The 27872-nt window shown below is 47.1% G+C and overlaps 1 protein-coding gene and 1 non-coding gene across 6 annotated transcripts in view; both read right to left on the bottom strand.

Moving 5' to 3' along the window:
• CYFIP2 (cytoplasmic FMR1 interacting protein 2) overlaps window positions 1-27872 on the bottom strand; it is a 129206-nt gene that overhangs the window by 76048 nt on the left and 25286 nt on the right. For all 5 annotated transcript variants that reach the window (XM_019464537.2, XM_019464538.2, XM_019464536.2 and 2 more), the window contains exons 4-15: window positions 24952-25029; window positions 23164-23265; window positions 19361-19542; window positions 17483-17579; window positions 16035-16163; window positions 13485-13589; window positions 11252-11343; window positions 9312-9429; window positions 6872-6991; window positions 6204-6329; window positions 2394-2560; window positions 1572-1719 (exon numbers count right to left, since the gene is read on the bottom strand). In XM_019464537.2, the coding sequence (XP_019320082.1) occupies window positions 1572-1719; window positions 2394-2560; window positions 6204-6329; window positions 6872-6991; window positions 9312-9429; window positions 11252-11343; window positions 13485-13589; window positions 16035-16163; window positions 17483-17579; window positions 19361-19542; window positions 23164-23265; window positions 24952-25029 (1464 nt within the window). The remainder of the gene's footprint in view (window positions 1-1571; window positions 1720-2393; window positions 2561-6203; window positions 6330-6871; window positions 6992-9311; window positions 9430-11251; window positions 11344-13484; window positions 13590-16034; window positions 16164-17482; window positions 17580-19360; window positions 19543-23163; window positions 23266-24951; window positions 25030-27872) is intronic.
• LOC128778455 (U6 spliceosomal RNA) lies at window positions 5149-5250 on the bottom strand. Its single transcript, XR_008424041.1, has one exon. It is a non-coding gene; the product is annotated as a U6 spliceosomal RNA (small nuclear RNA).

The following is a 27872-nucleotide window of genomic DNA, read 5'->3' as shown; positions in this document are numbered from 1 at the left end:
CCCCTGTCTCCTGTGCTCTGAAGGCCCTAACAGAGCCCCGGGGCGGGAGTCAGGAGACCTGGGTTCTCGTCCCACCTCCGCCTGTGACTCATCTTGTGACTTAGACAAGTCACTTCCCCTCTCCGGACCTCAGTTTCCCCATCTGTAAAATAGGGAGGGCACTGGGACTAGCTTGTCTCTAAGGGCTCTTCCAGCTCTGACCTCGGGAGTCTACTGAAAATGCATCTATGCCGCCTCGTATGATTTGGTGGTGCTGGGGGTTAACTCGTGGTCACACTCCCCTCTCAGACCACCTACATAAATATTCCTCCTCTCTGTCCCTCCCTCTCTGCCTGTGTGGCCCTCTTCCTCCTTTCCAGTTTCTCTTTGGCCTTGTCCGGGTCTCCCTCACTCATGTCCTGGGACTTATGGAAACACCCATGAGGTGTGTCCTAGGCTGGAAAGGTCTGTGGTCCTTGACATTACATAGAAGTATTTGTAGAAGCTTCCCTGGGATTTCCACAACCAGCAAGATTAGTGCAAACTGGCCCGTGGGCTGTGAAGCCAAGGAAGTTACAGTGACATGGCTGAGAACCCGTCTTGGCCCATCCTTCGTCCCCGGCCCCTGCCCAGACACAGACACACACACATAGAAGGGGAGGCGGTGGGCCTCACATGGCTCATCTCAGATGATTCAGATTCAGGGTTTCAGAGCTGAGAGAGGCTGAAAGGTCATGTGAAGTGGGAGTTCCTGTAAGACCCCTGAAAGTTCAATGGACCCTTATGCTTTTTTCCAATTCCTCAAAAAGCCTACCAGGAATTGCTTATCCTTAAGTAAGTGGCAAGGATTTGACCAAGATGCCCAGATTCTTTACTTTTTTTTGTTTGTTTGTTTTGTTTTTAACAACTATATGACTACTTTGGATAAATCCCAGGTGACCTCTTGTTCAGAAGCTTTGGTTAACAACTCTGAATATCTCTGATTACTAGACTCTAAGGGGTCAAGGGCTTTTGATACTAGTGCATTTGAGGGGATGATACTTGTCAGTAACATGATCTCATTCAAAATTTTCATTTAATAGAGAAGATAGTTAGAGTACAGACAGGTCAAGGTGCTTGCCTAAGATCACACAGCAAGTCAGAGGCAGAACTTATAAATTCCCAAGCTAGGATGTCACTTCAGGGGAAGGGGCCAGGGTTCACTACAGAGGGACAGGATAGATGCATATAGATTCTACTTTAAACTCCTCCTACACTTTGGAACCTAAACTTCACAGGGCTAGGAGATAGCCAGTCCTGGTATTACCTCCATTTGCCAGATTAGACAACTGAGGCACAAGGAGACTGTGTAACATGCCCGAGGTCACACAGGTATCTGGGACTAGAATCCAGGTCTCCTGAATCTTAAGCTGGTAGTCCTCCCTCCTATATTAAAACAAGATGGCAGAATAAGACTAGAACAGCTGCTGGACCCTGCCCCTCCTGCCTGAGGACCACCCAGCCCCACCACCCCACAGTCCAGCCAGGATGACCTACCATGGCCTGGCTGGCCTCTGAGTCAACAGAGCTGGCCTGTGCCCAGAGCCACTTACCTGTGTGCTGGAGGGCCCCACAGCACGCCGGGGCACCTTGATGTCAAATCCACCTTTGGGGTCCTTCTCCCCTCTCAAGCACGGGTCATTAGGCGGCTCTCGGCCCCCTTCCCAGTCACAGATGGTTTTTCGAATTGCCTGGAGGACACTGGGAAGGAAGAACGAATATTCAGAGTAGGTTTTACTGGTGGGAGGAAGTCCTGCAAGCCTGTTTCTAGAGTATGAGACAGCCCAGAAGCACTTGTCTTAGAATTCCTGTGTCTAACCACCCCAGGGTGAAGGGCTGGCTTCTCAGGCTTGAGCTACAGTCCAGAAGTCTGCACTTTAACAAGCACCCAGGTGACTCTGAGGGCCACTGCCTAATTTTTTTTTTTTTCTCATTACAGGGGCGTTTCACTAGTCCAGTTACATCTCTGCATGTTCAAAAGTTTAATGATAGCTTATATTTGTTGCATACTTACTCCATGCTGCAGTGTGCTTAAGTCTACACACTGATTATTTCACTCTATCAACAGCCAATGAAGTAAGTTATCGTCCACATTTTACAAACGAGGAAAATTGAGGTTCAGAGAAAGTAGGTTATTTGACTGAGTGCACACAGCTAATGGTGGATATGGGCTACAAACCCAGAGACTGAGGCTTCATTTCAAACGTCCAACTCCTAAGAAGGCCTCCTAGAATTTGCTGGAACTTGCTAGTAAGCTCTGTGTGTGTTCAGAGGCTGCTCTGGAAGCTGACTGAGACAGGAACATCCTCTGTGGTCTACACCTAGCACCCCCTGATTTTAGATGTGCTCTTGAAAAGGGCCATCTGAAGACCCACCTGATAAGGACATTCTTCTTCTTCCGCACCGCCTGCCTCAGGGGCTCACGCAGTGTCACCTGGGCAAAGTCTTGCAGGGCCGCGTAGATGGTGTTCCTGATGGCCTGGTTGAAGACGCTCTCCATCCTGCCCATGAGTACCTGCAGGCCTTTGATCATGGCAATCACCTGGCCAGGCACAGATCAAGATCAGGCTCACTGTGCTTCAGCTCACTTATCTGTCCAGTACCCTTCACCACATTGCAGGGAGGGTCCGGAAGCAAGGGGCTAGTGCTACTCAAAGTGCCCGTCCACAACTAGGTCAGAAATGTGTGCTGCATGGGAAATCAGTGCTCTGCTTTCTTCATCAACAAAGTCCTGCTACACAGCAAAGATATCAGCTAAATGGAACCGTGTGCTTCACGATGTAGCTGATTTTCATTCTGGCACCAGGTCCTTATCTTCCTGCTGACTGGTGACAAATGGCAGCTTATTCACAGACCACATTTTGTGGACCACTCTGACTTCTAGAGGCCCCTCTACATACCATGCAGCCACAGACTGTGTCAAGTAGAACTCTTCTGACCATAAAATTTTCTATAGAATTTTTACAATCTTTGCTTTCGAAAGAACTTGGCCGGTTGCTGTGGAGTCCATAGGACTTCCTCCAGGACACAATATCTCTGTATAAGTCTCAGGTGAGGGAAAGCCTCTGCCTTTCTATTTACCTCTTCCCTAGACCTTTAACTCACTTATCTATCTGCAGGGGTGGGGGCGGGTTTTGCGATGAGTGTATGCTGGCCTGCCTTGGAGATCTCTTCTGAGATCTGTCTGCCTGTGTTCCTGTCTTCTCCTGGCAATAACCATTCCCTCCCCATCCCAAGGAAGAGACGCATGTATTTCTATAGTTGCTCTGTCTGTTTCCCAGTGGGTAAGTTAAATGGCACGGAGGAGGAACAAGAAGTCTCGGGTGGCATTGGTTGGAAGTCACATCCCTAGTCCAGCTTCCCCAGCAACAAACCTGATCTTTTGGCCCCTATCAGCCACAAGCGCTAATACCTAGATTGAGGGGAGGGGAGGGGATAGCACATGCCAAATCAGCCTCTTACCAACCACTGCACTTATCACACCTGTGATGAGTCTAACACTCATGATGTGTTAGACCTCCTCCCTCTGCACCAGGCTGTAAGTGCTGCAGGAACAGGGCCCAGCAGTGCTGTCCACATCCTGTGCCCACTGCCTGGGCCTGAGGTGGGCTGTCAGAAAAGTTTTGTTGAAAAGGAGTGAATAAAGTAATGAATGAGCTAAGAAGCTAAGATCTTTTTCCTTCCTCTAAACCTCAAAGGAATAAATAGAACATTTGAGGTTAGGGGAAATGGTGAGAACAAAGTTTAGGAGGTGAGGATTTTCATTAGAATCAATACGTATGATGGTTTTGCTGGAAAGAAGCTTTGGTGTAGAGAAACAATGGGACTGAAGCCTTAAAGGAACATGATGCCATAAAAAAATCTGGGCTCTCGGCTAGAGATGTAATTAGGATTAAAATAGTGAGGCAAAAGAAGGGATAGAGAGTAAAGATATTTCAGAATAATTCCAAACACAGACGAGTGTGCAGATCTTTTAGACTTAAGAGAAAATATTTGCAACTTCGGGCTAGGCAGAGATTTCTTAGCTAGAACACAAAAATCACAAACCATAACATAATTGATAAGTTACACTTTATCAAAATGTAAAAAGAGGTGCTCTTCAAAAGGTATCCCTAAAACAGTGAAAAGGCAAAGTCCACAATGAGAAAAAAATATTTACAACATATATAAGACTAGGGACTTGTAGTTCCAAACATATAAAGAATTCCCACAATTCAAGAAGAAGACAGAAACCCAGTTTAAAAAATGGGCAAAAAATTTCAGAAGACAACATTTCACAAAGGAGGATATAAGAATGGCCAATAAACACGTGAAAAGATGCTCGTTATCATCAGTCTTCAGGGAAATACAAACTAAAACCTCAATGAGATTTCAACTAACCAGCCATTAGAATGACTAAAATAAATCAAATTGACAACATCAAGGACTGTGAGGGTGTGGAGTATCAGAACTCTCACGTACTGTTGGTGGCGATATGGAATGGCACTTCCACTTTGGAAAACTGTGTGGCAATTCCTTAAAACGTTAAGCATAAACCTACAATATGGCCATTCCAAGAGAAATAAAAACCTATATCTACACACCTTATACTCAAATCTTTTTTTTTTTTTTAAGTTTATTCATTTTTGAGAGAGAGAGACAGAGCATGAGCAGGGGAGGGGCAGAGAGGGAGAGGGAGACACGGAATCTGAAGCAGGCTCAGGCTGTGCTGAGCTGTCAGCACAGAGCCCGACGCGGGGCTCGAACTCACGGACCGCGAGATCATGACCTGAGTCGAAGTCGGACGCTCAACCGACTGAGTTACCCAGGTGCCCCTATATTCAAATCTTTAAAGCAACTTTTTTCATATTGGCCAAAAGGCTGGAAATGGCCCAACGTTTATCAACAGTTGAACGGGCAAACAAATCCTAGTATAACCGCACAATGGAATAACACTCAACAATAAAAAGGAACAAACTACTACTGATACACAACACGATGTGGATAAAACTCAAAATTATGATGGTGAGTAACAGACCCAAACACAAAAAATTACAAACTATGAAAAATGATAGAAAATACAAATCTGTGGTGACAAAAAAAAAGTGACTGGGCACAAGGATGGCAGGAGGATAGACTGCAAATGGCACCAAGTCTTTAAGGGGAGAATTTGTGTGTTGTGCTTGTGCAGGGGCCATGCTAACCTTCTCTGTACTGTTCTAATTCTAGTACGGGTGCTGTCGAAGCCAGGACAGAAATGTTCTGTATCTTATCTTTGTGGTTCAGAGGTGTGTATACAACTGTCAAAAGTCTTTGAGTTATATACTTTAAATAGATCCAGTTTACTGCATATAAATTATGCCTCAATAAAGATGATAAAAAGAGCTATACTGTCCTCATGAAGGTACTGTATACTCTGACACAAGAACAGGGACATTTATAAAAGGAACATTCAGAGAACAAGATGGAGCTTTCGGACATTAAAAATGTAACAGGCATGATAAAAAATACACAGGACAAAGCTGATCTTAAGGAAATAGCCCACAAAGCAGAACGAAAATAGATGATGTCCAGTAAGAAAGAAAAGATAAAATCAGACACTAAATCCTGGGGGTCCAACATCTGCCATTTCATTGTATCTCAGTTTCTACCTATAGTTCTTTGATCACTCATCAGTCTGGGCATTTTTCTTATCTCTTTTGGCCACTTGTCCCTGTCTCTTCTGTTGGCTTCCTTTAGCCCATTTTTCTAGTGGAGTGAATGCCTTCCTTTGGATCGTTAGGAACAGAAAAAGTTCCTTATTTTTCATTTATTTTATTTTATTTTATTTTTTATTTGAGAGAGAGAGAGAGCATGAGCAGGGGAAAGGGGCAAAGGGAGAGACAGAGAGAGAATCTCTCAAGCAGGCTCCAGTCTCAGCATAGAGCTTGTCGCGGGGCTCAATCTTATGACCCTGAGATCATGACCTGAGCCAAAATCAAGAGTCAAATGCTCAACCGACTGAGCCACCCAAGTTCCCGGAGAATGAGTTTCTAATCATTTTTGAATGGTAGCTTATGCCAGAGATGGATTCGGGCAGGAGGAGGGGGTCAGGGAAGCAAATGCACACAAGGAGGCTGCCATGGCTACCAGGGTCGACACCAAGCAGCAGCCTTGCGGGGGGTGGGGAGGACCGAGGGCGGGATGCGTGCGGAGTCAGCACCCACCTCGACAAAGGCAAACTTCTCCTCGCTGGTGTAGTTGTAGCGCGTGGCTCTCTCGTACTCCTCTGCTGTGCCTGGGCAGTCCTTGTTGCAGAACTTGTCTGTGGGGTGAACCAGCTTCCAAGAGTACTGGTGGGGAGAGGAAAAACCCAAACGTCCATCAGCAGGTGAATGGAAAAGTCAGACGTGGTGTGAGCATGCAGAGGGGAATGTAATTCAGTCATAAGAGGAATGAAGTTCTGACTCATGCTATAACATGGGTCGTGGTTCTTGAAGATGTGAAGTAAGAGAAGCCAGACACAAATAACCACAGAGTATATGATTCTACTTATGGGAAACATCCAGAATAGCGAAATCTACAGAAACAGAAGACAGATTGCTTGGGGCTGTGTGGATAAGGAATGGGGGAGGGGATTGCACAGGGTTTCTTTTGGAACTGATAAAAATGTTCTGAAAATGACTATGGCTGCACATTTCTGTGAATATACTAAAAACCAATGAATTTTACATTTTAAATGAGTGAACTGTATTGTATGCAAATTCCATTTCAGTAAGGCTGTTAAAAAAAAGAGTGCTCAGGGAGAGGCAGAGGCAGCCAGGAGTCCATGCGAACAGAGGTCAGTCTGCAGGGGACAGGGGAGGGCAAGCCGTCTGCCCTCAGGGACACCTACCACCTCCATGACGTGGGCGCTCCACTTGGATAAAAGCTGCAGGCCCCGCAAGGCCAGGTCGAAGAGCTCACGGTATTCCTCGTCTGACTTCTGGCTGTCCAGCCCGGAGCCTGTCACCACCTGGGGAACACGGGCCGTCACCCTCACCATGTATGTGCTGGCACTTTTATATATGATTTCACTGATTCCCCCAAGAATAACACAAGGGAGGTGCTATTATTATACCCCCTTCATTTTCAGAGAAGTTCTTTGTTGAAGGCCATGTGGCTTGTAAATGGTTGAGGCTTTAACCTCAGGTTGTGTGATGCCAGAGTCACCACATAGCAACTCAGGGACACGTACCTGCAAGGAGATCTTAACCATATATATGAAGCAACAACTTTGCAGGAAGCAACTTTACCCTGAACACATGAGAATTTCTCTGACTTTCTATCCTATTTCACACAAAAATGCTAATCATAAACCACTAAATTAATGTCACAACTCATTAGACATGACTCGCCAATTGAAAAGCACTGAAGACAAACATCTATTTGAGTGTGACATATTCCATAGTGACATACATGGATCTTTGCCCATGTATATGCATAGATATACGTGGATACAGGTATCTATGTTCATATACATATATACATAGCCAGTCCTCATTATTTGTGGATTCTGTATTTGTGTTTGCCTACTCACTAAAATTTATTTGTAATCTCCAAGTCAATACTTGCAGTACCTTTAACGGTCATTTGCAGATATGTGCCCAGTGGTGAAAAATCGGAAAGTCGTGTTCCCAGCTGAGGTCAAAAATGGCTACTCTCTGCCTTCTTATTTCAGTAATCATACCATATACAAGTGTCCTTCTCATGGTTTATTTAAGGCCATGTTTTCCACATTTTTGCATTTCTGCTGATGATTTCACTATTAAAAATGCCTCCAAATTTAATGCTAATGTTCTGCCTAGTGATTCTAACTGTAAGAAGGCTATGATGTGCTTTATGGAAAAAACACATGTTTTAGATAAGTTTTGTTGGGACATGAGTTATAGTGCTGTTGGATATGAGTTACTGTTAATGAATCAACAATATATATTAATTACATAAGGTGTCTTTAAATAGACACATATCGAAAACAAGGTTATACATGTTGATCAGTCTATGAAAATGTGGTGACCAGAGTTTCACAGGAACTTAACTCTGTACTTTGTCTAAGAGCAATGCTTCATTCAGTATTTTGCGGATCCAGTGTTTGTGCCCACTTTACAGAATATAACTACTGTGAATGACAACAATTGTCGGTATATACACATGTATAAAACATAGCTTAAAAAATAACTTGAAGCCAGATTCACTCTTAGATCACACCAAAACTTGACAAGGATGAAGGAGGCCCCAGGACTGAAATTATTCCCAGAGCTTAAGTTCAGATGATTGGCACATATGGTTAAGAAAGCCAAAGATTTGGGCTTGACCTTGGTCCCTGTCTTCCTGGAGCCCTCAGAAGAATATGGGCCAGCTGTCTAATGATCACATTGTGGGCACTTGTCTGGCTGCCCTCATTTCAAATATGTTGTCCTCTGATCAAAGACATTTTCAGGGTTTGGGTTTGGAAAGCATGTGCACTTTGGCTGCCAACCACATGATGGAACCAGTGAGCAAATGTGGGATAGTGCAGAGTCATCCAGGTTCAAATCAGAAGACCTGTGTTTCTCAAACCAACATATAAGTCTATTATAAGGGTATATATAGGAAGAGTCCAGGAGAATATATAAACTCCAATATTAACCATAGTTGGTTATGGTTGGTAGAATTTTACGTGATGGATTTTTCCTCTTTTGCATATCTGTATTTTTTCTGAGGTATGTGCATTGACTGTATTTCCATATTTAAAAAAAAAGAAAAGAAAATTTAACACCAGTGAACATGTAATTGGTGGGATTATAAGAGATTTTTATACTCTTCTTCTGTCCTTAATTGCATTTTCTGGTGTTACAATGATAATTTATTATTGTATAGTTTAAAAATATTTAGATAGAGCTTTGAGCATGAGTGTTCTCTTGCCATCCAGGGGGGAGATGGTTTGGATCATGTGCAGATGAACCATTACTGGGCCACTGTTATCTGCTGGGCATGATGTGTTTTCCATGCAATATACTGTTTAATCCTCTCAACGAACCTTCCCAGATACCACAACCCCCATTTTACAGATGAGGAAACTGAGGCATAGAGATTGTGCATAACTTGCTAAGGTCAGTAGCAGAACCAGAATCAAGTCCAGTTCTACCTGGCTCTAAACTCCATGTTCTTGGCCACTGTGCCCTTTTGCCTCCGAAATGTATCCCCTCACCCCTGCTCTCCATCATCCCTGTGATCACTCCCTTCCTGGCTGGTCCTTACTCCTTCACACCCTGAGCCCCCACAGGCCTCCATCCCAGCAGCCAGAGTGAGCTCACCTCACTGTTGCTGTAGCGAGCGAGTTCGGAGATGAAGCGGATGTGGTCATCCCGGATCTGAACCATCTGCTCGCAGATGTTGTACTGGGGGCTGATGCTGCTCTGGGTACATGTCCACCTGGGCAGAAAATCACAGGGTTGGAGCAGGTTCTGGCCTTAGGTGCCTCAGTGGGACAGGCTCCTTCCACTGACTGGTTACACCTGGTGTTCAGCCAAATGTGTCTGGCCTCCCTGGGTGGACCCAAAAGGCCTCCCAGCCACCAGCAAGAGAGCCTGCCACAGGCTGAGTGGAATAGTCTTCTTCCTCCTCTAAGACCCAATCACAGGCTTTTCCAGATACCTGGTGTCCATGGTACTTACCAGTTATATGAGTGAGGAGCCTCTCTAGGGTTACATAGAACTGGAAACTGAGCAAAGAAAAGGCAAGGTGGGGGGTGTCCCCAAACCTGCCTACTGACTGTCAGCACTGACATCTTGGGGTTGAAGCTGTGTGGAAGGGCCACTGGGGGTGGGCCTGGGGAAACCTAAAGGGACTGCCTTCTTTTTCGGCAGTGACCTGGCAACACGGAAGGACTCCACGAAAGGGACATGATCACTCTGAGAGGGGTATTGCTGACATGCTCTGCCCCTCCCCCTCACTCCCCTCTCTCTCTCTCTCTCCCCCCCTCTTCTTGTTCTCCTTGCCTCTCTTCTTTCTCCTCAACTCTTTGGAAAGATACCATTGGGAAAACCATCCTAAAATGGAGAGGAAACCAATGAATGGAAGTCTTCACTCTCCTTCTCCAAGAGAAAAAAGACAGCCCCCTCCACCCTGTTCTGTCATCTGGTGCTGGGTGACCCAGGAGGCAGACTAAGCACAGGCACCAAATGAGGCAGATAAACATTTTGGGAAAAATGTAATATCTCAAAAGGATCTCTGAAGTGGCCCTGATAAGAATACTTGACTGGTGACAGATTTCCCCACATTTACACTTCGACATGACTCATATTTTGGGTTATTTGTACAGGGATGGGGACTCGACCTCTCAAACCTCCGACACCCCACTGTGGCCACATCACCACTCCCGGCCAACTTCAGGTGGTCGAGAATCGATGTAGGGAACATGAGGAAATGAGTGCAGCCTTCTCAATTCCATGATTTTCCTAGAAAACCTCCTCACATACTAGCAGCCAGCAGGTTATGAAGAGACTAACCGGCTTCCTTGATGAGACTCCTTCACAGTGGCTCAAGGCTGGTGGGGTTCAGGGATACTCCATTTATATATTTTCAGACACAAGCCCTCACTTTTGACTAAAGGACAGTCAGCTCCTCTCTGTATGAATGGTCATATTCATTCAGCTTTGCGAAAGATGCAGACAGAAGAAACCTTCTTAACAGCCCCAGAGTGGCCAAGGCTGTAGCTGGATGTCCCCCACCTTCCAGGAGTCATTGACACCCCAGATCCCAGCACAGGTTACCTAGAATGGTGGTTTATAAAACAATCTAAGGTGAGGCTGTCAACCCATTTCGTAGGGGGAACTATCCAAACCATATACTCAATGACATACTTACTGCATGAACTCAAATCTGAGGAGAGAACCAAGGTGATGAAAAAGACCACCATCTTGCTCCACCCGACCACTGAGGGCCAGCCAGTACCCCCTTCTCAAGGGAAGGAAGGCTCCTGCTTTCCCACTCTGAGAGGCACGGGTAACGGCTGGGACAGAGAAGGGGCGTGGCTGTGCTCTGAGCACTTTTGAACCCTGGCAGCAAAGGTCAGATACAAAAGGGCTCAGAGCACCCTCCGCTGTTCCCTTCCGGCCTGCCGGGTGCCAGTGTTCCGATGGAATCCACCTGCCCAGGGCTCTGGGGAGGGAGGAGGGGCTGAAGTGGCCCCTCGGCCCCCTGCCCGGGCTGGGCGTCCTCGCGGGAGCCAAGAGACATTATGGCAGGCACTCACTTGGACTTGTTCTCTTCATAGTGAGCACTGGTCTTAATGTATCTGGCCAGCTCTATCTGCATGTCGCCGAAAAGGGGCACCACCTGCAGCTGCTGCAAAGGAAGCAAACACAAGGCGTGAGATGCTGAGGGCAGAGCCGGGTGGCCGCCCTCCACAGGGGAAAGCAGGCTTCCGTGCACCTCTGGGCTGACCCCTAGTTTCTGCTTCTGAGAATGCTACTGTGTAACCTCAGAACCAGAAAGAGTCCCAGACAGCGTTCAAGTCCTCCCCTGCCTCCAACCAACCTGTGTTCCAGCAAGTGTGCCCAGAGAAGCAAAGTGATTTGTCCAAGGTCACACAGCAAGAAGAATGGACAAAGGATGAGGACTAGAAGGCCTGCCTCCCAGGGCAGGGTTCGTTCTGCTCTAATTTCTCTGGGTTAGTGGTTAGTGGATTCTTGCTGCTGTAAACTCTGGGCCAGGAGTGGATACCCGATGCCACTGGCTAGGTGTGGCCTTCCTGAGAAACTCTACAATGTGAAGCAACTGAAACCATAACACCGAACACTAAAGGGCAGACAAGTCCTAACTAGAGACCAAGACAAATGGAGAGGAGGCTGGTATTTACTGTTAGCTTCTATGCAGTCAAGCACTTCAAGACCAGATCTTTAGGACAGTGGTAGATACGTGTCATGCTGCATTTGTCAAAACACACAGAATGTACAACCGCATGAGTGATTCATAATGTAAACTAAGGACTTTGGTGATAATGATGTGTCAGGGTACGTTCATTGACTGTAGAAGTATGTATCTTTGGTGGGGATTGTGATACTGGGAGGCTGTACATGGCAGGGGTCAGGGGGTAAACAGGAAAACCCTGCACTTTCTGCTCAATCTTGCTGTGAGCCCAAATTGCTCTAAAACCTAGTCAATTAAACAAAACAACAACAACAACAAAACAGTATCTCAATCCACACAAATACTTTGTGAGGTCAGTACTATTATCATTCCCAGGTCACAGACAACAAAACTGAGGTTTAGACAGCTGAAGTGATTTTCACACAAAGTCAAACCAACTTGAAGTCAAGGAGCCAAGATTATAATCCAGGGCTGTGACTCACCTAAGTAATTCCCACCAAATCCCAAGGGGAACCCTAGAAAGTAGATACCCTGGGCATTCATATTTTCCAGGCTGATGAACTCCATTTCAGAAAGGCTTAGTGACTTTCTCAGAATCATCCAGCTATCAGGTGGCAGGTCCAGACTAAAACCCAGGCCTGACTATGGCAAAGCTGTATGCCTCAACCCCACCCCTATCTCATTCACGCTGACTCAGGGCAGAGGTGGGTTCTGCATGGTCTCCGTGATGAGCCCTGTCTTCATTTGGTGCAGCTCCAGAGCAAAGTGAAAGTTCCAGCCTTGAAAAGAAGCAAAGCCACAGGATGCCTATTGGTGGTTTATTTCCCCCTTAACTTAGAAGAGTCAGTGGGATCCAGGCTAGTGTCTCCCATGCCACACTTTTGAGGGGTTCTGCTTTTAATGTAAACCAGGATTTTCCATGTCTGACCCCTGAGGCTCCACTGCACGCCTGAAGTGCCCAATGCTAGAAAGAACCAACACTGTGGAATTCAATCCCAAAGCAGGAAATCCCTTCATGAAAACCCCAAAGGCTTAATTTAACCCCAAGGTTTTATTTAAAAAAAAAAAAAAAAACAAACTGGGGCCAGAAGATCAAACCCTGGAGGCATTGCAAAGGTCTGAGTGTATAATGGCCGATGATGAGGCACTATGCCCAGAGGCAGGGGCAAGCAGAGGGAGCCCCTGGGGCCAGAAAAGGCTGTGATTTTGCAAATGTGGATCAATTTAAAATCCAGTCTTTAATCTTCCTGCTTCTGTGAGCTCTAATATATACAGAAAATGAAAGCAGGCACTATCTTCTGGGATACACCTCTTTGTTGAGATAGCAAGGGATTTCAGGAAAGAGAAAAAGCCACAGGCGGAAAGAACTGTAAGGCCCCCCAGGCGAACCCCAGCCAAATCCTGAGACTAGGAGCATGTCCGACTTTAACCGGCCAGGCTTCCATAGTGAGTGCCTTCTCCAGGGCAGCTGGAGGCCTGATCACTCTATCCTCCTCCTCCTCTTGGGGTCTGTAGAGCTTGTGTTTCAATCAACAAGCCCCACTGCTTGCTGGCCGATTTCATTCTTTTCCCCAGAAAGACCACCCTTCAGTCCAGCCCCAGCCTTAGGTTCTGACCTTAAAGAACTTATCAATTTTGCTGAGGTTGATTCTTTTCTTGGCATCCAGTTTGTAAATGTTACTGACATTTCCATCCATCAGGTAGAGACCAAAACCCATTACCTAGAGTGAGAAGGGGCAGAGCACAGAAGCCCATCACAACCATTGGAAAAGTTAAAAAAAAAAAAAAAAAAAGGAGGTGTGCACATATGTACATTATGTAGTGACACGTTCTATCTCAAAACCCACGTGTCTTCACATAAAGAAAGGAGACATAAATCTAATTTCAACCCCAGATTTTATTTCTACGAAGAAATTCAGACTGTCCTTTAGTATCTCATTACGGTGGCCACTTGTTGAGTCCTTACCGTGGGCCAGAGTCTGTGCATAGGGCTTCACCAGGTATTCTCCTTAATTCTGACAACAATCATGAATCAAGTTTACACAATAACCTTATTCTACAGATGAGGTGTTGGAGACACAGAGAGGTTAGCCAGCTTGCTGAGGTCACATAGCTAATAAGTCGCAGAGACAGGGTCTGAACCCAGATCTGACATTTACACATTCAGATCCTTCCTGAAGGAAAGAGCTGAGCCAGTCTGTTCCTGCATCCCTGGGGTCTGGCACATCACAGGTACTTGTGAATACCTCCTCAGTGTTGAATGAACATTCAGCTATTCACTTCTCTCCTCAAAGAAGCTAAAACAACGCACAGATTGCCAGGGAGCCACTGGCGACTTCCCTGCCTGACAGTGCTCTATGAGCAGGTTGGCAGGTTGACTCTGGATATGCCTGTCCATCTAATAGCTCTCGAACGCTGACATGTTCTGCTCCTTTTGTCAAACGCAAAGCGAGGCTGAAGGGGGCCTGAACGAAGAGGCTGAAAGCAGCTTCTGTGGGGAAGTCACATCTGACACGTAAGGGACTGGACTGGAGGACCATTAAGGTCGCATCCCCCTTAGTCCTATCCTGTCCCCATGCTCTGCAGGGTGTGCGCCAGACTTTTCCCTGTCAGGGGAGTGGCACCCCTGGTGGCATCTGAGTTCACTACCACAAACTGCAGAGCTGGGAAAAAGGTAGAGAGCTGAGGGCAAGAAGGCTGGGAAGCAGAGGTGTGGAGGAACTAAAACCGATTAAAAGTCAGTCAGTGATGGGGGTGCCTGGGTGGCTCAGTTGGTTAAGTGGCTCTTGATTTCAGCTCAGGTCAGGATCTCATGATCTATGAGTTCGAGCCCTTCATCGGGCTCTGTGCTGACAGCATGGAGCCTGCTTGGGATTCTCTCTCCCTCTCTCTCCCTCTCTCTCCCCCAAAATAAATAAATAAAATAAACATTGAAAAAAAAAAGCCAACGAGAGAAAACAAGGGCCTGAGAATCTGATGGCAGCATCTAGGAGGGCTTGGGGGGAGCAGTGTGGGGGTGGGGGGAGACTGGAATTCAGTGCCCCAGGGTATGGCAGCAGCTATTTGGGGAAGAGCTATGGGGGTGAGAGGCCACTAGGCTCTGGGTGAGTTGCTGGACCTCGGATTATGCAGAGGAAGCCAGAGTGAACAAGTCACTGAGCCATACTGTCCTGCAAACCTCATTGAGGTGCCATGGGGATGGAGAGAAGGGAACCCCCACAGGGCTGGCATTAGAATAGCGAGGGTGGCCTGGAGGAGAGGAGGAAAAATAAAGCCAGCAGGAGAACAATGAAGGGGAGACTCTGGGGAAGACAGAATCAAAAAGACCGTGCGGCGTGTATAAGAACATGGGGAAGGTGGCTCATCTCAGTGCTATCTCTGCCGAGAGAGATCAGGAACAACCCAAGCAGCCAGAGGTGGACTGATGGCTAAAGAAATGCAAGCACATCCAGAGCACATTATTTAGCAGCTGCGCAATATTCCAGATACATTTAATGAAATGGGACGCAAACTATACGTGCACATAACTTATGCATATTGCAGATGTTGAAAACATGTTGAGCATAGAAAAAATTAGAAGGAAATACATCAAAACGCTAAAAGTAGTACCTCTGGATGGAAAGACTGTGAGAGATTAACATTTTTTTGTGCTTTTCTATACATTCCAGATTTTCTACAATAGATAGTACTTGATAAATTAAAAACGAAACTTGCAAACTGACGGAACAAATGTGATTATTTTGGCGAAATACAGCAAAAGCTTGAAGATTTTGCTTTCCTTTTGAGTAGGCAATTTCTCCTCCAGGACGTCTGACTTGGCAAGAGTACGTACACAAAAGCTGTGCTGTAAGAGTGTTCCGTGCCGTTTAGCAAACAAATATCTAATGACAGGGGATTTGTTTAATAACAATGTCCACCTACCATGGGACATGCAACAGCCATTAAAAATTACACTGCAGAAATATCCATAACCACATCTGGAAAGATGTATGTGACATATTAAAGGAAATAAGGCAGGGTACGAAAAATTACGTACAGTAAGATCTGTATCAGCATTTAATTAAGAAAAAAGAATAAATGTTTTTTAAAAAATGATTTTAAGTAAGAAGGAAGTGAAGGGGCAAGCCCCGGCCCTGGGGGTGGGGGTGGGGTGACCGCAGCTGTACCTTGAGGAGCATGTGCTTCTCACTGGGGGTCAGATACATCTTGTTCTCGTAGTAATCCACGCAGATGTTGACAATGTCTGCCAGCAGCTCCTCGTAGCCTGGGATCACTTCCAGTTGCTGATGGAGACACTGAACAGCAGCGCCCCCCTCTGGTTAGCCCCTCTCCTGCTTCCTCCCACCCACACCACCCCCCTGACCATCCCAGGTGGAGGGAGCCTGCATCTTCTGCAAATCCCCGCTTATGCCCCCCATCATGCGCCCCGCCCGTGACAGGTCAGAGCTCCCATGTGAATCTCCCATGGCAAGGAACTTGCCCCTGCCCTGGGTCCTCCATTGTATTTCCTGGCAGTTGTGACAGTTAGAAAGTACTTTCTTGAGCTGAGCTGAAAAGCAGTTCAGCTTTCCAGCAACAGGCCTGCGGTGATCCAGGCTTAGTTTTGAGGGTGTGGACTTAGTCATGACATCTCAGCCGATGACAGAAAGACCCAGCCCAGAGGAGGAGAGGGGGACCAGCAGGTGTGCCCCTCCCGGCAGGACACAGCAGTACAGAAGCATTTCCCACAAGAGAAGAGTCTGAGGTCTTTGTCTCAGGCTCTTTCTCTCCAAAGACGCAACCTGGCCCCCCCGTGGGGATGCCGTGGACAGCACTGCTGGTGCCCCTCCCAGACAACCTGGGGCTGAGACGTGGGGTTGAGTCTCGGGAAAGAAACATGGAGCCTCAACCCTGACAGCCTTCTGCAGTCAACCGGGAGCAGGAAGGGCCCAGTGAAGCCAGTAGCATCCCTGAGACAGATGTGAGCCTGAAAACGCTTCCAAGATGGACGGCCCCTCTCAGCCAGGGTCCTGCTCACACTCTTGCTGGTGCCCGTTTAGGCTGACCTGACAGGTGAGCAAGACGGGTTACATTAAGTCGGGCAGAGCTTGAGAGTCGCAGCCGAGGGGAGTGCCTGGCAAAGTGGTGGCAGTAAGCAGAGCTGCAGCAGCTCATGCTCTTACCATTTGTCACACTCTGCCTACTAAGGGCATTTAATACGGGGTCTCATTTATGGCTCACAACAGTCCTAGGAGATGGAGTCTCATATTCTCAAAGAACAGCCCCGTCTTACAGATGAGGAAACTGAAGCTTAGACCTTGCTCAAGGTCTCACAATGGGTCGGTGGAGGGTCCAGGATTAGAAAACAAGGCCGTCAAACTCTAGAACCCATGCTCTCAATCCTCACTCACGTGGGGGCAGAACACAGGCGAGAAGGCTTTCAGAGAACAAAATGTGCAGAGGGTAACAGGGTCATCTGTGGCTGGGAGACGAGACTTAAGTCTGCTAATTCATGAATAGGAAGTGGAGATGTTAGATCTGGACTGAGTTCCCCTGCTCATGGTCCACCCACACTTCAGGCCCCTGCCTATGTCCTGGGACACCAGGCCAAGATGAACAAGGAATTTGCTACCACCTGGGTGATCCTGTTGTGGTTGGCCAGGAACATGGAAAGGTTCTGCGACTCCTGGATGGACTGGGGGTCTGCCATCTTCCTCAGGAACTGTGCCGCCCTGTACATGGTGTTGCAGAGAAAGATGCTCAAGTGTAACCAGCTGAAGCCGGGCCTCACGGGCTCTCGCTCCTACCTAACCCAGAATTTCACTGCCCCCTGAGGTGAAGGAGCTCTGAATATCACAGGGGACTCTAACATCAAAGGAGAGTGTGTTCTGGGGTCATTTCGTCTGGGGCCATGTACACCCTTGTGATAAAGGTACCTCAAATTAAGAGGCAAGATTACACTGAACGTCAAAGTCAGCAAGTTTAAGGGCAACCGGCATCCTATCAACCAGCCCGAGGTGGCAAAGCAGGGTGAAACGAGCATCCTCGCGCTGTGCCGTGACCTGCTGTGAAGCTGCACAGCGGTCATAGAGAAGAACCCCAGGCAGGGTGCACTGAGTGGTTTTGAGTGGATTATGTTATTTATAGAAAACCTCCAAGTTTCTAAAGCAAAGCACTGCATGGAACACAGAAGTCTGTTTCACCTAACAGGATTACAGGGGAAGGGATGATGAGTACAGGGAATACACACAGGACTCGAAGGGGGAACACCACGGCACCCTGGACTTTTCCAGCCTGACCTGGTGTCGGTGTGGCCTGTGTTATGGCAGCCTGGGAGGGCACGGACAGGACACCTGCCTTGCTCACGACCCTAGCTGCTCTACAGAACATGTCACTTGTGACCAAAACTGGGAAGAATGGGGGTGGGGGTGTGGGAGACATTATACTATGAGTTGTCTACGAATCTTTGTGAAAGCTGCCATTTCTGAGCCAGGCTGGAGATGGGGCTCTGCCTGCGGGCATCCCTAGGTTTCATAGTTTGCTCAGGAGGATAAAATCATGAGAAGCAGGTCTGTTGTCTGCATTCTCCAGTTGCTCCGGGGCCCTGGGAGGAGGTGACTCAAGGAGGAGGGACTCTCATCAGTGACACAGAAAATCCTTCCCAAGCAGTGTCCAGACACTGCAGGGCTCATCTGAACCTCCACAACATACAGGAAAGATACCTGTTGCTTCAGGGCGGCTGGATCCTAATTTCTGGAGAGTGACCACCTCTCACCCACCCTGTCCTTCTTTCTTGCAGGCTGACACTGGCCCCCGACTGACTCTGAGGACAAGCCCCTGAGCTGCAGCCCCCACTCCCACCAGTAACTGATGGAGGGGTGCACGCACTATCCAAACTGGGGCAATGATCATCCTCCATGGGACTTTTGCAAACATATATGAAAGAGGCTCCCCTTCTTTCCTTTGAAACTGGTCAGAGGGAAGCTTACAGCTGCTGCTGGCCACCACTGGGCACAGGCCTGCCTGAGCAAGAAGCTGCTATCAAGGAAAGTCGAGCCCAAGAGAGAGGTAGAGGGCATCAGACCAACATCATCTGAGTATCCAGATCCAGTGAAACTTTTCAGTTCTGGGAGCCAATCCAGTTCCTTCTTTTACACAAGCAGTTTGAACTGGCTGTCTGAATCTTGCAGGAAACGACTGATGTGACCATTTTCTGATTATTTTCCTGGTCCCACACTGCATGAGACCACAGAAACCGCTACTGCTCCACAGGTAGGGGATAATGAGGATTTGATGCCATCTTGAGACAGAACGCTGACAAAGAGCCAGTTCTCCAAGGACTCAGCTCTGCATCCTAGTCCCCAAACTGCAAAAACTGATAGAGGCCCAACCCTGCCGTGTTGGAGAATGGCCAGTTTGGTTCTGGAGAAGGAGCCTAGCAGAAGGGCTCTATCCTCTGCCTCCCCTAAGCTGGCTACCCAGGCAGAGGGGAGGGGGGGGAGGGTGCCCTGACCTCTTGTAGGCAGAGTGGTCGTTCTTGACACTGCACTTCATATTCTTCAGCTCATCCAAGACGGCGAACATGTTGATGAATTTGCCCAGGGTCAGGAGGTAGGCCTCGGAGACAAAGTCCTTCCTCCTCTCGGCATGGCAAAGGCGCTTCACCTCACTGCAGAACCGCTCGATGGCCTTACGCTGCAGGCAGAGGGGCAGCAGGTGAGGACGGGCAGCCCAGGGGGGTTGGCTCACTGTGCTCTCTGTGTGGAGCAGGACCAAGGCTTGTTCCCCGGGGGCTCTAGGCAGTGCCTGGACATGTAGAGGGAGTCATATCTGCTGGGAGGTCTTTCTCAGGGGAGTCCTTAAATCCAGAGCTCGTTTCTAGAGAGCAGCCTGGAACCTGCGGCCAAGTGAGTCAAACCAATCAATTCATTCACCATGCCTTCTCCGAGAAGCATGATGTCTTACTCAGTTTTGTATCTAGCACCTAGGACAGTGTCAGGCACCAGATGGTAGAAGGTTAGGGACCAAGAGTGAGACAGACATTCAGAGAGAGATGCTAAGGCATCCAACTGAACATCTACTATGTGCCAGGAGCCATTCTGGGTACTGGAGTAAAGTAGGGAACAAAACAGAAAAAAATAAAACCAAAAACAACTTTCTACCCTAAGGGGCTTATATGCTAGGGAAGGCAGAGAACAAAACAAATACTCCATATTAGAATGTGATACACATTATGGAGAAAAATAAAGGGGAAAAGGGAGGGCAGAGAGAGCTGTACACTTTAGTAGGAAGATCAGAGAAGAAATAACCAAGATGTGACTTTTAGAAAAAAGTTTGAAAGAAGAAAAGGAGAAGGGCAGGGATAACTGACAGAAGTGCATTCTGGATGGCCAGTGCAAAGGCCCTGAGGCAGGTATGTGCCTGGCATGTTTGAAGGATGAGAAAGCCAGTGGTTGAAGTGGAGTGAGCAGAAGGAAGAAACTGGAGATGGAGAGGGACCAGGGCCACTGGCTCTTGCAGGCCTTTGTGAGGGGTAGGATTTCCACATTGAAGGAGTCAAGGAGAAGTGGGAGGGTTCTGAAACAGGATAACATGGTATGAATTGTATTTTAAAACGGTAGCTGTTGCAGTGAGAATACACTGTAGGGGGCAAAGGTAGAAGCAGGGAGAATAGTTATAGAGAAACAGAGAAATGAAAATATGTCCTCTCAAAAACGTACGCATGGATATTTACAGCAGCATTGTTTGTAACAGCCCCAAAGTGGATATAACCTAAATGTCTATAACTAATAAATACATAAATAAAATGTGGTAGATCCATACAGAACAGTATTTGATCATACATTTTGGTATGTGCTACAACATGGATGGATCTTGAAGACAACGTGCTAAGTGAAAGAAGTCTGTCACAAAAGGTCACATATCGTATGATTCCATTTATATGCGATGTCCAGAACAGGCAAATCCATAGGGACACAAGATAGATTAGTGGTTACCTAGAGCTGGAGGTGGGGGGGACATGGAGGGTGTCATGGGTGGTGGTGAAAGGGTTATGGGATTTCTTTTTGAAGTGAGAATGTTCTCAAGTTGATTGTGGTGGTGGATACACAACTCTGTGAATATACTAACAAAAGTTGTCGGGGCGCCTGGGTGGCTCAGTCGGTTAAGCGTCCGACTTCAGCTCAGGTCACGATCTCATGGTCTGTGAGTTCGAGCCCTGCGTTGGGCTCTGGGCTGATGGCTCAGAGCCTGGAGCCTGCTTCCGATTCTGTGTCTCCCTCTCTCTCTGCCCCTCCCCCGTTCATGCTCTGTCTCTCTCTGGCTCAAAAATAAATAAACGTTAAAAAAATTTTTTTTAAAAAGTTGTTGAATTGTCCAATTTAAGTGGATAAATTGTATGGTAGGTAAATTGTACCTAAAAAAACCTGTTACCAAAAAAGGCAGCTGATCAATAACAAAAAATGGCTAACGCAGCAATTCAGACAGAGACAGAGAGAGGAGGAGGTGGAGGAAGGAGAGGAGGGGGAGGAGAGGGAAGGGGGGAAATTACTGTGAGCTTCACTCCACAGATTTGGTACACGCTACCCGCCAATCATTCCTTTCCTCCAAAGTCCAGACCAAGCCACACTTGCTCCTTCCAGGGTCTAGGTCCAATAAAACTTTTTGTCATGATGGGAATGTCCCATATCTGCACTGTCCAACACAGGAGTCACTCACACGCTACTGAGCATGGAATGGCTGGTGCAATGGGGGAACGAAATTTTAAATTTTATTTAGTTTTAACGTAGAGAGTCCATATGGCTAATGGCTCCTGTGTTGAACAGCATAGTTCTAAACTACTGCAGATCCTCCCTTCTAAATATCTCATCAGAAGACCCTTAGTTAAGACCCTTAACCCTTAGTTAAGCACTTAATCAGTCTCTGGGTAGTTTTTTTCTCTCTTGGACCTGCCTTCTCAAAGAGATGAGGCTCCTAGGGGCAGGTCCAGGGTGCCAGTAACAGCAGCTGCCATTTGATAAACTGGCTCTGTAACCAGAGATCTACTTGGCTCTTTACAAACAGACCTCATTTATCCTCACCGCAAACCTGAGATTCGGCATGATTTCCAAGGCGAGAGAACTGAAGGTGCCAGATGTTAAATAACTCACAGGCACATAAGGACAGGAGAGTAGAACCTTGGGTTTCTCTGCCTGGGAAGCCGGCCCTCCTGGCCTGGACGGCATGCACCTGCACCTTCCCCAGACATTCCCGTCTCCCATCCTGGCCTGGGCAGAGCTGGGCGCAGGGCAGACGTGCGGCCAGTGCTTGCAAGTCTATTTGCGAAGCTCAGCTCTACAGCGGAGCATGCGTATGCATGGAGTGTGTGGTGGGACTCCCGCCCCAGGGTACAGACTGGTCTTGAAGCGTTCATCCTGCATTCCTGACACAACCATGATAATCAACCTGCCTGCAGGATTTTCCCTTTGCCACTTCTGTTTAAGCAGCTTGCCCTCTTACCTTCCATTCGTGGAGGCCCTTGGCTCTCTTTTCTCTTTTCTTCCTTAAATGATAGTTCTTCCTGGCTTCCCAGCTGGTCTCCCTGCTGTCACTCTTCTCTCCCCCCCACCCCCACCCACCTCCCATCCATTTTCCACACAGCAGCCAGAATGCTGCTGTAAAACCTCAAATCAGAACATGTCACAAGACACCCCCAGTGGCTTCCATGGTGCTCGAGTAAAATCCACATATTTTTTTTATGTCCTACTTCCTGGCCCACAGTGCCCTGTAAGGGCCTGTCTACCTCCCCCATCACCTTTGTCACCCGTCCCTTCTCAATCTGCAGTTTCCCTGGTTTCATTGTATTTGTTAAACATGCTGTGCTCCTACAGGCCCCAGGACCTTTACCTTTGCTGTTCCTTCCACGTGAAACCCTCTCCCTCCAATCATCACCCGCCAGCTTCTTTCTCACGATACACGTGTTCAAATGCCACTCCTGACAGCCCATCCCTAAAGCTGCACTATGTCACAGACACCCTGCACCCCAGAGTTATTCTGTTTCAGTTTTATTTACTCACAGCACTTACTACACCCTGAAAAGGACTGAATATTGTTTACTGTCAGTCTCTGCTACCTGAAACACACTCGTGTGCTCACTAGGATGTAAATCACAGGGAGAGAGGGAGGCTTGTCTGCCTTGCTCACCAAGGGGCACGTCAGGGGTGCTCCAGAAGTATTTGCTCAAGGAATGAATACCATGGCTCAAAAATCCAGACCCCAGCATCTGGCAGAGTGAGGCCCTCTCAGGTCCCCTGATTCAGACCCACCCTTACCCCTCACCTGAAAGTACATGAACTTCATGAGCTTGGTGACCTCTGGCTCCAGCACCTCCACTGTCTTCTCATAGATCTCAACCCGGTTGGGCTGCTCATTGCATTTCACCTGTGGGGAGAGAGGAGATCACACATCCTGCCTTGCCAAGGCAGCTCTGGTTCACGTCTGTTGTCTTATTATCAGGGCCCGTCTGCACTCTCATAGGCATCTCGTTTAGGATGATAAATGCGGTGGTCACCCTAGTGAGCAGAGGCCGGGGTAGCCCTGACTGTGGGTATGGCTTGGAGGAACAGAACTGCCTGCCAGACACCGGCTGCAGGCAAGAAACCAGCTGGTCCTGAGAACGGAACCCTCCTTCCCTTCAATCTGTTCAGAGCCCTGGCCTCGAGCTGTACACACGCCTACATCGATCTGCACGGTCTCCTTCCTTCAGTCTTTCCCCACTCCTACCCCAGTGGGGCCCCACCAGGTTCTAAGCAGAGAAAAATGTTCCAGCCACTGTTCCAGATGCACCCGGCGTGAGGCCCCCTGGCCAAACTTGGCTCCATCAAGAAACCCCTTTTCTTTGCCCAGTGGTTTTCAACACATCAGTATCACATGGCAGATGTTTTCACAGCATGCACACCCAAGACTGCTAACTGGTCAACTGAAACAAGAGTGAGCAAAAGATAAGCACGAGGACATTCTTCACATTGTTGCTTAGAGATTCTTAAAATGGTAGCAATAAGTTAAATATCTACCAGTCAATGATTAAATGGATACAATATGATGCATTCATACAGTATCATTATAAAGCTGCTAGAAGGAATGAGATAGATCTACAGGAACTGACATGGAAAGATTACTACCATAAACTGATGGGTGAAAAAACTTGCAGGACACGAAGTGTAATTCAATCCCATTTTTTGTCAAACAAAACTGTGTGTGTGTTTGTGTGTCCATATATAATACAGGCATAGGGAATCTAAGAGTTCAAAGCAAACTGTTAATAAGCAGTTAACTCTGGGGGCTACGATTAAGGGGAAGAGAGAGGAATAGTTTCTGTTTACTTTACACACCTGTGGTTTGTTAACCTTGTTATAATAATGGGGCCCATGAATTATAGGATGATGGTAATTATAGTAAATGTAATATCTGTATGAGTCAACATGAAAAAGTAATAAAGAATTAGGTGGAAAAAGCAAGTGGCAGGACAATACAAATACAAAACACACTTTTATAAATGATAATTTCCAAAATAATATTCATAGGGACATTTATGATATTCGAGGGAAAAGATCCATGCAGCAAGGTATGCATGGTGACTATGCTTTGGTGGGAGGTGGGTCCAGGTAGTGGGGGTCAGGAGGTGGGGACATCTTGCTTTTTACTTTATCTCTTTCTGCAATGGTCTGGGTGTCATACAGGTAGCACATACTGCTTTTGAAGTAATGGACAATTTTTTAGGTTTATTTATTTATTTTGAGAGAGACAGAATGAGGAGAGGCAGAGAAAGAGGGAGAGAGAGAATCCCGTGCTACGCTGTCAGCATGGAGCCTGGCGTGGGGCTCCATCCCGTGAGCGCGAGGTCATGACCTGGGCCAAAGTCGGATGCTTAACCGACTGAGCCACCCAGGTGCCCTGAACTGATATTTTTTAAGTTGTCTTCAGTCTTGTGGGAAGCGCTCCAGATGTCGTGAGCAAACACCTTTGGGTAAGAGGCCCTGCTTCCTTCCCTGCCATCTGGAGAGGCTCAGCTGTCTGGGAGGGGGTGAGGTGGAGGGCCGGGAGGGCACCCGGCGAGGACGGTCTCACCTGGGGGATGGCCCGGGAACAGCTGCGCCAGGTATACAGCATGACTGCATACTCATGTCCTTCCTCCAGCATTTCATTCTGAAAAGCAAAACACACTTGGCAGGGAGAAACCACACGCACCGGAGCCAGCAGGCTCCTTCACAGCGCCCCAGATCCTCACGACTCACAGTGGTCTGGGGACCAGCAGCATCCACACAGCACGACCTGGGAAGCTTAGTAGAAATGCAGAGAGTCCTGGGTCCCCGGCTGGGCCTATGGAATCAGAATCTGCATTTCAACCAAACTCCCAGGTGACTCCTACTCCCAAGGTGTGCAACTGAGCTTGAGAAGCCCTGGCCTAAATTATCCTCCTCAGACATCCAAGGGCTCTAGCAGCAGGCCACATCTTTCCAAGACAGATGGCCACCTGAGAAAGAAGAAGGCAGGTCTGTTTGTGCCAACAGCAAAAGTTGTATCAGGCATACTGTTAGCCAGAAAACAAGCAAGTAGCAAAACAGTGTGGACGGCAGATAGGTTCAAAAACCAAACAAAGAGCAATAATTATGAAAGTATATTGTTGTGTACTGACAAATATTTGGGTGCAATACGCCCCAAGCCGGGAATAGCAAGCTGTCTGTGGGGCTGGATCAACGGGGCCTTTCACTTTTCGTATTATAGAGTACTCTTTGCCCTTTTATAAGAACGCTTGCTACTATTTCAGAAGCAAGAAAATGAGTAAGATAAACTTTTAAAAATAATGTACGGCAGATGGCAAAACCAATAACAGCATGGAAAACGAATCTGAAAAATACAGCGATGACTCACCTCACCTAGCAAGTGCTAAGAGTCCTAAACTCAGGGTCCAAATATCTGGGCTCAAATCTCAGCTTCCTCACTTGTTAGCCCTTCCCTTTGATCTTCAAGAAATCACTTAACCTAAAATTCTCCATTTAGTATCTGTTTAATGACAATGACAAAAATGACCTCTGAGAATTTTATGAGAATTCAGCGGAACTCTCTCTCTCTCTCTCGGTGATCTGTAAAGGGAGGTGAGAGTATTACTAGGAAAAAGACAGTCTGGCAGTTTCTCAAAGAGTTAAATACAGAGTTACAATATGACTGCAATTCTATTCCTAGGTACACACAGTCAAGACAAATGAAAACATAGGTCCACACAGAAACTTTTTATTTTTTTACAGTTTATTTATTGTGTGTGTGTGTGTGTGTGTGTGAGAGAGAGAGAGAGAGAGAACATGCCAACAGGGGAGGAGTGCAGAGAGAGGGAGAGAGAGAATCCCAAGTAGGCTCCTCACTATCAGCAAAAAGCTTGACGTGGGGCTAGGTCCCACGACCATGAGATCATGACCTGAGCAGAAATCAAGAGTCAGACACTCAACCGACTGAGCCACCCAGGTGCTCCCATATCTACACAGAAACTTGCACACTTGTTCGTGGCAGCATTGTCCTAACCATCAAGAAGGCGCAACAACCCAAATGTCCATTCACCGATGCCTGGATAAATAAAACATGGAAATGTGGTACAGCCACACAAGGGAACAGTGTTTGTCTATAAACAGGAGTGAAGAGCCTATCCGTGCCACAGCACGGATCAACTCTGAAAACATCATGCCGGCCATAGAAGGCCACATGTGTCATGACCCGTTTAGATGAAATGCTCAGAACAGACAAATCCGTAGCAAGAGAAAGTAGAGTGGTGTTTGCCAGGGGCTGGGGAGAGACAGGAATTGGGAGAGACTGCTAATGGGCCTGGGGTTTCTTTTAGTGCTGCAGAAATTAAATGGTGGTGACAGTTATATGACATTGTGAATTTTACGCTATATGACATTCACAAAAGAAATAAAGAAGTATTACTAGACCAGCTCTCTTGTAAATGTTCACACTGATATGAAAATGAACCTTTACTGATTTTTTTATTCCATGTATCGCATCTATTTCATAACATCTCCCTAGCGCAAGATCAGATTTAATTTGGAGTTTATTACTTACTGTAGTTTTGTTTTCAACAGCAAATGTCACTGACGAGTCATACTTTCAATTCTTAATTTGGAGAACTTTAAAAATCAATAACACGTTGTCCTTGAGACCGAAGAAAACCAAGATCAAGCCTGCGGGTCTGCTACTCTCTTGCTTCAGAACAGATGTCAAAAAAGGGAAATGACAGTAACACAGGGAACATGTATTTACTTATTAGAACCAAATTGCCCACCAGCAGGGTGAGGATTCCAACTTTCACTCACTGGGTGCTTTACTGAGCACCTGCAGGTCCCAGGCTCTGTGCTATGTGCTGGGAACAGGGCAGCAAACAAGGCTCCCTATGAATAGTTCAGGTGACCATCAACCAGACTTGTATGCCTGAGTACAGAGGTCAGGATGCTGTGGTAGAAAGAGCCCTAAGTGGGGCCTCAGGAGACTTAAGTTCTGGTCCTGGCTCTGCTTGGGCTCACCTTTTGCCTTGAAAATGGCACCGATCTCTCATTTACAGGTAAAGGGTTGGCCTAAATCACCTGGCTGCAATTAGTCACCTGGAGAACTTTGAAATCCTGATTCCCAGGTCATGCTCCACCAGAACTACATCATTATTCCCAGGGTAGGGGCCCAGGCACTGGTATTTTTTTTAATGCTCTCGAGGCAATTCCAGTGCGTAGTCCAGAAAAGGAAATTAGGATACAGAAAGAGATAGCATGCATGTGCACACAAAGAGAAACCCTAACCCAGGAAATCTCTGAACATTTTTGTCTCTGTGCCTTTGCTCATGCTGGTTCCATAACCTAGTGTGCCCTCCCTATCTCATCTCTCACAGAGAAACCTCTAACTATGTGGGACAGCAGAGTTGCATGGAAGGAGATCAGACTGGGAATCCTAAGTCTTGAATTCCAGTTTCAATCCTGTGATTTACTAGTTGCAGGATCATGGGCTTGTTA

Source organism: Panthera pardus, unplaced genomic scaffold (assembly GCF_024362965.1).
Source record: "Panthera pardus isolate Hobbes unplaced genomic scaffold, ASM2436296v1 HiC_scaffold_2, whole genome shotgun sequence".
In the NCBI taxonomy this organism is placed as follows: domain Eukaryota; kingdom Metazoa; phylum Chordata; class Mammalia; order Carnivora; family Felidae; genus Panthera; species Panthera pardus.
The sequence above is the reverse complement of the archived record's forward strand: the minus strand, read 5'-3'. Positions and strand labels throughout refer to the sequence as shown.